This window comes from Heterocephalus glaber, unplaced genomic scaffold (genome assembly GCF_053883595.1).
Source record: "Heterocephalus glaber isolate CG9 unplaced genomic scaffold, H.glaber_assembly_v1.0 deba00001662, whole genome shotgun sequence".
NCBI classification, from domain to species: Eukaryota; Metazoa; Chordata; class Mammalia; order Rodentia; family Bathyergidae; genus Heterocephalus; species Heterocephalus glaber.
In genome coordinates this window covers 5,504,121-5,516,888 of record NW_028258403.1, presented here as the reverse complement: position 1 = coordinate 5,516,888, position 12,768 = coordinate 5,504,121, and the positions used below count along the sequence as shown (strand labels likewise).

Here is a 12,768-nt window from a genome sequence, read left to right as displayed (position 1 = left end):
TGATTTCCTCCCAGCTCTGTGACTTTGGGCAAACTACTTGACTTCTGTGAACCCACTGCATTCATTGTTTCCTCATTTTAAGGCATGGGTAATATCGCCTATTTCACCTGGATAGTGAGCACATTAAGTAAGCTGTCTGGAGCTCTGATGATAATCATTGCTTGTTCCTTTCTCCAGGTAGGTAACATGCCTCAAACATTCAGTGGCCTCTGACACCTGTATAGTTTCCACTTATCTCACAGAAGAGGCCAAATATAAGTCTGGACAGCTCCTTTTGCCTTTAAGCAAGATGCTTAGCCTCAATTCCATTGATCTTATCTCCAGAAGCACCTGGCTCAGCTTCTCTCTGCCAGCCAGCTAAATCTGCTTGGCCTTTTCTCCCTTACCATCCCACCATGTTACATACCGGAAATACCCTTCCTACCACCTCCTCTTTCCAGAACCCAGCTCCTACCTTCCCAATTGCAGATTTTTTTCATGACACTCACTTCCTTTCTTACGCCTGCCTGACTCAACCTTCCCAGTTTCAAGATTGTTAGTCACTAAAAAACATTCCGTGCTTACGTCAGCCTTCGTCCACCCGTGCCCCTTTTCTTCTCCCTCAGTGACCGTGATGTAACATTGTGCCTGGAAAACTGCACCTGTGTGCATCTGTCTTCCAAGTTTCTGGTCGGATGTGTGAGTGTGTACCAAGCAGGAAGTGAGAACAGGTGGTAGCCAAAAAGGAAAGGCAGGTGCTGAAGTGGGAGGACTGGATTAGATCTGACATAGGTTCCATTTGTCTACTACTTAGGTAGCTCTTGACAAATTGCTTAATCTTTTTCTTCTTTTCTTTCTTTCTTTTTCCTTTCTTTCCTTTTCTTTTCTTCCTTCTTCCCTCATTCTCTTCCTTCTTTTGTTTTTTTGCTTTCCTTTCTCCTTTTCCTTTCTTTCTTTTTTTTTATTTTTGTGGTACTGGGGGTTGAACCCAGAGCCTTTGGACTAAACTATATTCCTAGTCCTTTTTTATTTTTTATTTTGAGACAGGGTCTTGCCAAGTTGCTAAAATGCCCAGGCTGGGCTTAAACTTGCCATCCTCCTGCCTCCGCCTCCAAGAGTGCTGGGATTCCAGTCATACAATAGCATGCCCAGCACTTTACTTTTTCTGAACCTGTTTCCTTTAATGTTGGTCATAATGATTAGAAATAGTGATGATGTTTGTTATTGCTACCATTACCATTTACTGAGCCCTTACTAGGTGCAGTTATCATTCTAAACAGTTTACAGAAATTATTTCTTTAATCTTAATTTCAATTTAAGCAGCTAAGCAAAGTTTTTGCTATGTTATTATCGAGGATCCTGAGACACAGAGGAATCTCAACACAGGTTGAGCAACTTGCCTCCCAAGTCACAGAGCCAGTAAGAGGCTGGACCTGGATTTGCACCAGGCAATCATCTCCAGAATTCTTCATCCTCTGCTGCTGCCTCCCATGTGTGGTGCTGGGTGGGCACTCACACCTCATCTACACAATGCTTTCATCACAGCACCTGGCACGAAGGCACCCAATAAGCAAACAACTCTCCCTCACTTGGAATGCAAGTACACATGGCTAGGAAAAGTGGCTTTTTTTCCTCTGTCACTTGTTGCAGAACCTAGGAAAGGATGGAGTATATAGGGGAAATTCAAATATATTTTCAGAGCCTGAGGTGTGGATGAAACACAAAAATTTAAAGCCATACTTTCTTACTCAGATGTGAGTATTAAATATACACATGCCACATGGGCACATACTTCACAATAACATCACACAGCCAAGTGCAGTGATGTATACCTGTAGTCCCAGCTACTTAGGAGGCTGAGGCAGGGGCATCATTTAAGGCCCAGGAGTTTGTGGCCAGCCTGGACTATGTAACAAGTAAAAGACCAGCCTGAACTACATATAGAGGCTCTATTTCAAAATTAATTAGTTATAAAATCACACACACACACACACACACACACACACACACAGAGTCTCTCTCTTACTGGCCCCTTGAACTCCTTGAAGGCTGCAGCAGAAGACAATCCTCCTAAACTGGTCCAGGCCAGATGGATATCCCCTTAATCCCTGAATACTGACCACACTCATCATTAAGCAAGCCAAGCCAGCCCTTGCTCTGTGATATTTTGTTCATTCATTCAAATAACTACCAAAAAACCTACTAAGAACTGAGTATTAGAGAGGGAAGGGCAAAAAAATATGGTTCCTGTTCTCCAGGGAATTTCAATCTGACTGGGGATGATGGCACACTAACCAAAACTTACCATGGGTGCAGAGAAAGAAGCACTGTCTTGGGCAGCACATATCAGTCTACCATATCAGACTGGAGCACACTGGACAACTTTCCACGGACAACACTTGTGTTAAGGACAAACCGAGGGCTGGGAATGGTGGCCCACTGCAGCAGTAGTAACGTGTTGCCTAGCATGATTGAGGCTCTGGGCTCAATCTGCAGTGCCAAAGTGGGGTAGAAAGGTGAGCAGGAATCACTGTTGCAAGGGAGAGGCCTGGAGTGCCAAAAAGAGGGAACAAGTTCATGTGTTTGGGAACCTGCACGAAGTTTTGTAGGTGGGATGGAGGGTTTCCCAGGGCCAGGCAGGACACAGGGCAGAGGGCAGAAAGAGCCTGATGTGTTAAGCTAAGAGATTTGAATTCTGTCCTGAAAAACTGTCGGAGCTACTGAGGGATTTTAGGTAGAGATATGTCATCAAATCTCCACTTTAAAAAAGACTTGAGGGCCAGGGATTTAGCTCGGTGGTTTCGCTGCCTGCTGCACAAGGACCTGAGTTTGATACCTGGTACCAAAAAAAGAAAAAAAAAAAAGACTTGATGAACTGATTATAGTTCATCACAGAGGAAGAGCTGATTATAGGGCCGGGGATTTAGCTCAGTGGTTCCACCACCTGCCTCACAAGCACAAGGACCTGAGTTCAATCCCTGGTACCCCACCCGCCCAAAAAACAAAACCTGATTATAGAAGGAGCAAGGTAGAGATGGAGAAAACTGAAAAGTCTTAGTGGCATCAGGAATGGGGAGGTATCTAAGAGCAAGTAAGAAGTGGGGAGGGAATAATGCCATCCACTATAATAAGAAATATAAAAGCCAACATTTAGAAGAATAGATGAGAGACAGTGATATTTTTTGACATTTGGAGTTGGAGTATCTCAGTGACACCCAGGTGATATCCAATATGTTTCTGAATATATGTATGTATACATATATAGTTATTATTATTATGACAGCTTATGAGACATCTATGCTGCAGATGCAAATTTGGGTGTCAACAGCTTACAGGTAGTAATTAAAAACATGAGTCTGGATGAAGTCACCCAGAGAAAGTATAGGGCCAGGGGCCAGAGATGTAGCTGAGTGGCATCACACCTGCCCGGCAAGTGCAAGGTCCTGAGGTCGATCCCCAGTACCAAAAAGAAAAAAAAGAAAGTATAGGGCCAGAAGATCTGTGAGATAGGACAGAGCTCTGGGGAGTTCTAGTTCCTCTAACAGGGGTCCCTAACCCTCAGATTCTGTTAGGAACTGAGCCACACAGCAGGAGGTGAGCAACTGGTGAGCAAGTGAAGCTTTGTCTGTATTTACAGCTGCTCCTCATGGCTCACATCACTGCCTGAGCTCCACCTCCTGTCAGATCAGTGGCAGCATTAGATTCACATAGGAGCAAGAACCTTGCTGTGAACTGCACATGTGAGAGATCTAGGTTGCACCCTCCTTCTTAGAATCTAATGCTTGGTGGTCTGAGGTGAAGCTGAGTCTGTGATGCTAGCTCTGAGGGGTGGCTGCAAATAACTTTAGCAGAGACATTTGACTGCACAGAGGCCATAATAAATTAATTGCATGCAGACTCGTATCAAAACCCTATCAGTGAATGGCAAATGACAATCAAGTCGCATCTGGTGACAGGCTTTATAATGGCCAGTGAGTTGGTGTACTTCAATTGTACAGCTGCATCTGGTGGCAGGCTTTAAGTCAGAATCTGACACTTATTTTAGTCTACACATGGCCCATCCATTATTTTATTTACCACTTCAATCTGTACGTCTTTCCTGCACTGTGTACTTGTCTTAGTCACAGTTTTGGTAATTTCACAAGCTGATCCTAGCCAAAATGAGTAAAAACCAAACACCACTAGAGAGCTTCTTTGAAAAGGGGAAAAGACAAGGATGAGATAGCAGAAGACTCTGATTGCTAACAACAACAAAAAAGCTATACAGAAGAGAAAATACCAAGAGTCCTATTTAAAGTATGAGTTCACTGTAATAGATGATTCAGTCTTCAGGCCCACACTGTAAAATATGTGGTGAATGACTAGCCAACAAAGCCACGAAACCTTCAAAACTGCTTTGCCACATGGAGACCAGACACCCTGCATTAAAAGACATGCCTTTGGAGTTTTTCAAAAGAAAATAAATGTGAACACAAAGAACAGAAGTAATTTTTTTTAGATAGGGTCTTGCTGTGTAGTTCAGGCTGGCCTTGAACTCACCATGTAGTCAAGGCTGGCCTCAAACTCCTGGTGACTCTCTTGCCTCAGCCTCCCAAGTGCTGGGATTACAGGCATGCACCACCATACCTGGCTAGGAAAAGAAGTAATTATTGAAGGCCACCACTTCATCAAATGTGTCTGCAATAAGGGCATAATTTTAGTGGCTTGCTGAATTGCTAAAGCTAGGAGCCTTTTACTATTGGTAAAGAATTGATCCTGCCTGTTGCTAAGGACATTTGTAGTGAACTTTTAGGAGAGACTGCAATTCAAAAGAGGTGACATATGTTCCTCTTTTGGCTAGCACTGTAACTAGACAAATTGATAAAATAGCAGAGGATATTGAAACACATTTGTTAGAAGATTAATGAATCACTGTGGCACGCAATCCAGGTTGACAAGTCTACTAATGTTGATAAGGCAAAAATGCTTGTTTTTGTGTGATGTATTTTTCAGAAGGATGTGCATGAGTGTTGTTATGTTTTGTGCATTTTTGTTGCCAACCAATGCCACAGCAGAACTATCCAAGTCTTTGAATGATTACCTATCAGTAAAATTGAATTGGCCATTTTGTATCTATATACAAATGGACAGGCTGCCGTGACTGGACACCTTTCTGGTTTTACTATTGAAGCCAAAAATATCTCCTTCTGAATGTGGGTCTACACACTATGTCATCCATAGAGAAATCCTGGCTAGCCAAAAAAGTCATCTAAATTTAACAATATTTTGCGTGATGATATTAAAATTAACAACTTGTTTGTGCAATAAGCCAGGTGAATCGACTTTGTCCATGTTAGAGGAAGATCAGCTGCTTGAGATTGCAAATGACAGTGGCTTTAAAAGTATGTTTGAGACAACTTCAAATCTCTATACATTCTAGATTAAAGCCAAGGCAGAATATCCTGAGATTTGCCACAAAACAGGAAAAAGCTTGCTTCCATTTCCAACATGCTATCTTTGTGAAGCCGGGTTTTCTGCAGTGACAACAACCAAAATGAGATTATGAAGTAGACTGGCCACAAGCAACACGCTTCAGGTGTCAGTGTCTCCCATCACCCCCAGATGTGTCCGTCTAGTTTCAGAAAAACAAGCTCCTGGCTCTCATCGAATCCGCATCATGGAGAGTTGTATAATTATTTTATTATATATTACAATGTAATACTAATAGAAATAAAGTGTACAATAAACATAATGAGCTTGAACCCCCTGAAACCATCCACTCATCCTGGTCTGTGAAAAAAATAGTCTTCCACGAAATTGATCCCTGGTGCCAAAAATAGATTGGGAATCCCTGCCTCCAACTTCAACCCAAGTTGAACAGAGATTCAGAAATGTTCATGTTCTCCCAGGAACAGTGTGTGCAGTGAAAAACGTTGAGCAATGGGACTTGGAAGTCGCCACCGTTTAGGGACAAGGAAGTAAGTCGCTAGCGTCAAAGCTGTAGAGGACAGAGTATAAGAACAGGAAACGCCATCCGTTAGATCCAATAACTGGGAGGTGGCCGGTGTGGCCAGAGGAAGGTCAGTGGAGTAGTGAGGGTACGGGTTTCCGTTGTTGCAGAAACCTCTTCAACTAGACTGCAGTTTGACTTGCTAACTGGAATAGCCGCTCCAGCTCATTTCACCTCGCCGCACGTTGCGCGTGCGCAGTAGCACAAGAGCCTTAGCGTCACTCGCCTCCTTAGCCGGCCTACTACACAGCGGGCACCTCCCCAGGCCTGCAGAGGGTGCTGCATCTCAGAGAGCTGGGGCGTGGAACCGCTCTAGCCAGCGGCCAGGCTTGGTGGCGGGGGCCACAGCTTTGCGTCCCGTACCTCCTCCCAGCGCAGGTGGGTCCGCCCGCAGGGCGGGGTGGGGGGGGAGGGGTTCCCGGCAGCAGTGGGGCTGGCAGGCAGCGGCAGCCTTCCGGGCGCAGGGCAGTCCGTGTCGCCCAGGTACCCTGGCTCGGATTGTGGCCCCGGCAGACTGCGCGATGCGAAGGGCTGTGTGGGTGGAGGTCCCAGGATTGGTGAGCGCCTCCTCATGGACTCGCGATGCCTGTGCCCCAGGACCCCTTTACACGCCGGGGGTCTCAGCACAGGACTGCGTGCGACTTCCGGGGGACACCTAGGGGCGGAGCTAGTGGGGGGCGGGATCTCGTGATTGACACCTCTCTCTCCAGTCTTGAAGGGACACCACTGGACCCCTCCCCTGTCCTGAACGCTGAGCCGGCACCATGGTGAGAATCCTGAGCCCAGCCCCACACCTCTGCTTGCCCACACCCTTGTCCTACCTCGAGACTGTGCCTCCATCACCCAATACGAATCTGGGGCTCCACAGTGTGCGTGTGTGTGTGTGTCTGTGTGTGCGCGCGTGCGTGTGTGCGCGCGTGCAGAGGTTCTGCAGGTCTGCCTTTGCAGTGCAATATGCCTGCATTCTTCCAATCCGCCCATCCCTGTAGCACGGGCGCCTGAAGGTGAAGACGTCAGAAGAGCAGGCAGAGGCCAAAAGGTTAGAGCGGGAGCAGAAGCTGAAGCTCTACCAGTCAGCCACCCAAGCCATCTTCCAGAAGGTGGGGTCGCTCAGAGTTGTACCCCACCCTAAATGACTCCCTTGGCATAGCCCAGAGCCAAGAGTTGGACCCCACAGTCAAACTGCCTAGATCCAAATCTGGGTTCTATACTTACTAGTTGTTTGACCTCAGTCAAGTTGCTGAATCACTTTGGCCCTCAGTTTGCTTATCTCTAAAGAGGAGTTAATAATCACACCTACTCCAGAAGGGTATTGTGGAGATTAAATGAGAGAATACCTGTAAAATCATAAAGTGCTTTGTGTAGCGTCTGTTGTACATTGTGGAATTCACTGCATATTGGGTAGATCTAAGTTTATGTCATTTAGCCCTGTGATGGGAGAATGTTATGCTCTGTGACCCTGCAACCTGTCTTCTCAGCGCCAAGCTGGTGAGCTGGATGAGTCAGTGTTGGAACTAACAAGCCAGATTTTGGGAGCCAACCCTGATTTTGCCACCCTCTGGAACTGCCGGCGAGAGGTGCTCCAGCAACTGGAGGCCCAGAAGTGCGTAGGGGTTCAGGGCCTCAGAAGGACCACCCTTGCCTTGCCCCTGCTGTTCCTGGGTCCAGGGTTGGAGGAAAGAGCAGCCAAGGGCAGAGAGATAGGGTGAAAGGGGAGTGGGTACAAAAAGCAATGGGCGAGCCAAGCTGAGTGTTAAAGGCTCTGACTCCCCTTTCCTTCTGGGTACAGGTCTCCCGAGGAGTTGGCTGCTCTGGTAAAGGCAGAACTGGTCTTCCTCGAGAGCTGCCTGCGTGTGAACCCTAAGTCCTATGGGACCTGGCACCACCGCTGCTGGCTGCTAGGCCGCCTGCCTGAGCCCAATTGGGCCCGAGAGCTGGAGCTATGTGCTCGCTTCCTTGAGGTGGATGAGCGGAACTGTACGTGCCCAGGATTCTGTCCCCATGGCCCTCATATGCCCCATATCCTGGTACTGGGGCCTCAGGAAGGGCCAGTGTGGGAAGGAGTAACCCAGATGAGCCAGCTTGTGCTGGTGCGGAAAGGGGTGATTCTGTCAAATCAAATGCATTGAGATGTTCGTAGGGGATCTCAGGGCACGTGAGATACCAGTGAGGTAACTCATCTTTGCCCCATTCCGAGATGTGCTGTCACCCCTCCCTCCAGTTCATTGCTGGGACTATCGGCGGTTTGTGGCTGCACAGGCAGCTGTGCCTCCTGCAGAGGAGCTAGCCTTCACTGACAGTCTCATCACCCGAAACTTTTCCAACTATTCTTCCTGGCATTACCGATCCTGCCTCTTGCCCCAGCTGCACCCCCAGCCAGACTCAAGCCCACAGGGGCGCCTCCCTGAAGATGTGCTGCTCAAAGGTAAGCAAGGCCTGGGGGTCCAGGAGAGGACTCTGCAGTGCCGCCCTTCCATCCCTATGGTGCCTACCTGGCCCTGTTCCTGAATCTGTCACTTGGCTTTATTGAACACCTAGTTCATGCCTATCTTTGTGGGTGCATAAGACTCAGGTCCTGTTTGCAAGGACCTCGGGTGTCTGATGGGGAACATAAAACTGACATGTGCAGCCCCTGTGCAAGGCTAGGAATAAATGAGATTAAGGGCTGGAGGTACTTGAGAATGGGCTGGGTCCTTTGGGTGGCCAGAAATCCAGCAGGATGCTGACCAGAGCCCTTGCCTTCCCGGCCTCTGCAGAGCTGGAGTTGGTGCAGAATGCCTTCTTCACTGACCCCAATGATCAGAGCGCCTGGTTCTATCACCGCTGGCTCCTGGGCCGAGGTAAGCAGTGGGGGAGGAGGCTGGGTGTTTGGGAAGGAATGGAAGATTTAAGGAGACCCGTGTCTCCCTCCAGCTGACCCCCAGGATGCTCTGCGGTGCCTGCACGTGAGCCGGGATGAGGCCTGTGTGACTATCTCCTTCTCTCGGCCCCTGCTAGTAAGTCTCGTGCCTTTTGCTGAAGAGCACCATGGGGTTGTGGGCCTGGGGCTGTAATAGCCGATGGGTCTGTCTTTGTTTCTTGTGCTAGGTGGGCTCCGGGACAGAGACCTTGCTGCTCGTGGCTGATCAGTCACCCCTGATTGTGGAGTGGAGGACCCCAGATGGAAGGAACCGGCCCAGCCATGTCTGGGTATCCCAGGATTCATGGGGCGGAATGAGGGCCTGGGGCAGGAACAGGGTGGGACAATCAGAAAAGTAGTGAGGCCAGGGCATTTCCTTGACCCAGTGCTCCCAGCTTTGTGACCTGCCTGCCGCCTCCCTCAGCGACCAGTTGCCCCAACATACATTTCGTGTCATTTGGACAGCAGGGGATGCCCAGAAGGAGTGTGTGCTTTTAAAAGGTGAAGCAACCTGCAGTCCCCACCCCTGCAGCAGCCCCCACACTCCTCTCCTCCAACTACCTGCCCTTTCCCTTAGGCCGGCGGGAGGCCTGGTGCCGAGACTCAGCCACGGATGAGCAGCTGTTCAGGTGATGATAGGGAAGCAAAAGGACAGGGCCTTAGACTGGGCATCAGGCAATCGGGATGGGAGGCTTGGGCCTGGGGAACATGGTCTCAGACTGAATGCTGGGGATGACCTATACTCCAGGGCCATGGGCATCACCCTCTCCCTACCTGCCCACCCTCAGGTGTGAGCTGTCAGTGGAAAAGTCCACGGTGCTGCAGTCTGAGCTCAAGTCCTGTAAGGAGCTGCAGGAGTTGGAGCCTGAGAATAAATGTAAGGTCCATTCCCTGAAAGGCTGCTCCCCACAATCCCTCTTAAGGAAGCCCTCTCTAAGGCAGTCCTTTGAGAGCTGTAAGGGTCTCACCAGGATGGGAGCAGGGGAGGATCCCGGAGATAGCCTCAATTCCTGCCCTCCCTCAGGGTGCCTGCTCACCATCATCCTGCTGATGCGGGCACTGGACCCACTCCTGTATGAGAAGGAGACGTTGCAGTACTTCCAGACCCTCAAGGCAAGTTGGGCCTGTGGGAACAGCCCAAGGGAGGCCAAGGAGGCAAGAGGAAGGCCATTGACGTACATAACTGGCCTATCCCCACTAGGCTGTGGACCCCATGCGAGCTGCCTACCTGGATGACCTGCGCAGCAAGTTCTTGCTGGAGAACAGCGTACTCAAGATGGAGTATGCGGAGGTGCGCGTGCTTCACCTGGCTCACAAGGTATGGCCTGCCATGCACATCTTCCCCTAGGCCCTTGCTGCTGGCCTCACCTCAGGTACCTCCCAACCCAGGCTGCATCCATCACCTTCCCTCCAGTCTTCTCCTCTCCTAGGCCTTACTGTCTGACACTTGGCCCATCATTCTTCTTGTCCCCCAGCTTCAAATCCTAAGTCACCAGGGCCTCCTCGTGCTGCCCCTTGCACTGGGCTGCTCACATCTTACTTCTTTGTTCAGAGTGTCCCTTCACCCACCCCTGCCACATTCCCACGTGTCTCACCATGGAGCATGTATCCCAAAACCTAAAGCCCAGATTGTTTCTAGACATTTCTGCTAAGCTTTCCAGGCTCCACTTTTCCTGTTTCTAGTCCTTCCCAGGCAGTCTTCCCACCACATCTGTTTTCCCATGTCACTGCAGCCCACCTCTGTTCCTGGCAAGTCTCTCCTGGCTCCTCACTCTGGTTCGCCTGAGCACCGGTCACTGTCCTCTGTCCTGTCCCCACTCAAGGCTGCCTCCTCCCCACTCCCACTGGCCCTCTCCCCACCCCGGCACTCCCTGTCTGTCCCATGTCCCTGGTTTATGGAATGTTCTGCTGAAGGCTCTGAGCTTCCCACCTGCTGCCATCCCTTCCCCAGTGGCCTGTGTGGACACAGAGGGCAGTGGCTGAAGACCTTCTTCCAGATCTTTTCAGGTATCTCATTTCCCTCCCACTCCTAGGATCTGACAGTGCTCTGCCATCTGGAACAGCTGCTCTTGGTCACCCATCTTGATCTGTCACACAATCGTCTCCGAACCCTGCCCCCTGCTCTTGCCGCTCTGCGCTGCCTTCAGGTAAAACACTCGTTCCTCCATTGCTGTCCCGGGTGGTCCTTTCCCCTTCCTTCACCTCAGAAGTCTGCCCACCCAACAGAGATGTCCAGGACTTCTCAGCCCCTGCCCCTCTATCACCCAGCCTGACCCCTTCTATGCACCGTAAGCTGATCACCCTGGGCTCCTCTGTTACTTGTACCAACCCCAGGCTAACAGCTGCCTGTTTGGTCTTGTGCCTCCCTTGACTCTCTGCTCTCCAGGTGCTGCAGGCCAGTGACAATTCCATAGAGTCCCTGGACGGTGTCGCTAACCTGCCCCAGCTGCAGGAGCTGTCACTGTGCAACAACCGTATCCTTCCTCCTGGCTGCCTTGCAGACAGCGCATAGATGAGGTGGCTGCTGCAAAGGAACAAACTGCAGACACAGCCAGAGTTCCGCCTTGAGGCAAGGAGGGAGACTGAGCTCTGGCAGTCTGAGCCAGGGAGATGATAGCCTAGGGCTTCTTGGGGCTGTCATTAACTTGAACTGGTGGAGTTCTGTAGCGTGTGACTTCCTCAAGCCAGAGTTCACAAACTGGCAAACTGTGGCTATTTCTGGGAACCACAGAATCAGGAAGTTTCTTTTTTTTTTTTTTTTCTTTTTCTTTTTTTCGGTACCGGAGATTGAATTCATGACCTTGCGCTTGCCAGGCAGATGCAGCGCCACTGAGCTACATCCTGGCCCAGGAAGTTTCATATTTTAAAAAACCTTCAATACTGATTACTTTTTTTAAAATTCGAAGTTAGAGAAAATTTGACCTGTATTTCAGCCCTTGGTCATTGCTGAATCAGGAATGCCTATTTGCACCACTTTGGTGCAAGGCTAGGTTTCCACTTTGCTGTAGTCTCTATCACTCTTGCTGGTAGCACACCTGGCCTGCTTCATGTGCTTCCTCCTAACCCCTGTGGCAGGTGTTTCCCGCCCATACCTCAAACCTTACTGTCTCCATGGAAGCATGGGAGATGCCCATCTAGCAGTCTTCCAGGCAGCAGTGCCCAGCTGTCAAGGGTCCCAGGAGCAAATGGATGGTGGGGAGAGGGACCTGGTGAACTTTCCTTGACTCTCAGCCCAAGGCCTTCAGCAGCCTGCAGCGCTCCAGTCTCTTGCCTCCTGCCCCAGGCTGGCTCTCCTCGACCTTCAAGGCAATCCACTGTGCCAGGAAGGGGGCATCTTGGATCACCTGGCCAAACTGTTGCCTTCAGTTCGTAGCATCCTCACCTAAGAGGCCCTGCCCTCTGCCCTTGCCCTTTAACTTATTGGGACTGAATAAAGAATGGAGAGGCCACCTCAGGCTGCCAAGCTACTGTCACTGCCATCACTACGGCTATCCCCATTACTACCTCCACATGGTTTGGGACATGAAAGGGAAGAGACTTGGAGCGTGACTCTGCTTTCATCTGATACCCTGCACCCTGCTGTTCCCTGTCATGGAGACCCAAAGCCTTCAGGTTTGGGGCAGAATTCAGGTCTGAGACTCCATTTGAGTGTAACATTTAGTTTGGGGCCAGCACTGGGCCCAGGTTCCAGGCTGGGATGAGGATTGGAATCAGTTCCCAGTCTGGGCTGAGTTACAAAGCATTTGTAAGTCTCACCAGCTAGAAGGAATCATAAAGTTTCTCCCATGACCCCCTGCCCTTTTCAGATGCCCTCTCCTTGCCTGGCTCTCAGTCGTCACGACTGAGAGGGCTCGGGCACTCTGTGTTCCAGGAAAAGCAGGTCAGGGCACCCTTGCTCCAC

The 12,768-nt window shown here is 49.9% G+C and overlaps 1 protein-coding gene and 1 long non-coding RNA gene across 7 annotated transcripts in view; one reads left to right on the top strand and one right to left on the bottom strand.

Annotated features, from left to right (window-relative positions):
- Positions 1-12,768, bottom strand: part of LOC110345645 (uncharacterized) — a 49,012-nt gene that overhangs the window by 11,305 nt on the left and 24,939 nt on the right. The window lies entirely within an intron of this gene.
- Positions 5,738-12,316, top strand: Rabggta (Rab geranylgeranyltransferase subunit alpha). Of its 6 annotated transcripts, none has more exons than XM_021243805.2 (17): positions 5,739-6,346; positions 6,679-6,735; positions 6,958-7,068; positions 7,447-7,571; positions 7,758-7,945; positions 8,190-8,393; positions 8,725-8,808; positions 8,882-8,964; positions 9,056-9,157; positions 9,263-9,368; positions 9,445-9,496; positions 9,656-9,744; positions 9,892-9,980; positions 10,069-10,185; positions 10,901-11,014; positions 11,254-11,341; positions 12,105-12,316. In XM_021243805.2, exons 2-17 carry the CDS (start codon positions 6,733-6,735, stop codon positions 12,251-12,253), a joined length of 1,704 nt encoding a protein of 567 aa, XP_021099464.1. In that variant the 5' UTR covers positions 5,739-6,346; positions 6,679-6,732; the 3' UTR covers positions 12,254-12,316. The 6 variants fall into 6 exon arrangements, with proteins under 6 accessions (XP_087053151.1, XP_021099464.1, XP_087053150.1 ...); XM_087197024.1 differs by having other exon boundaries at positions 6,340-6,451; XM_087197023.1 differs by lacking the exon at positions 5,739-6,346 and adding an exon at positions 6,371-6,525.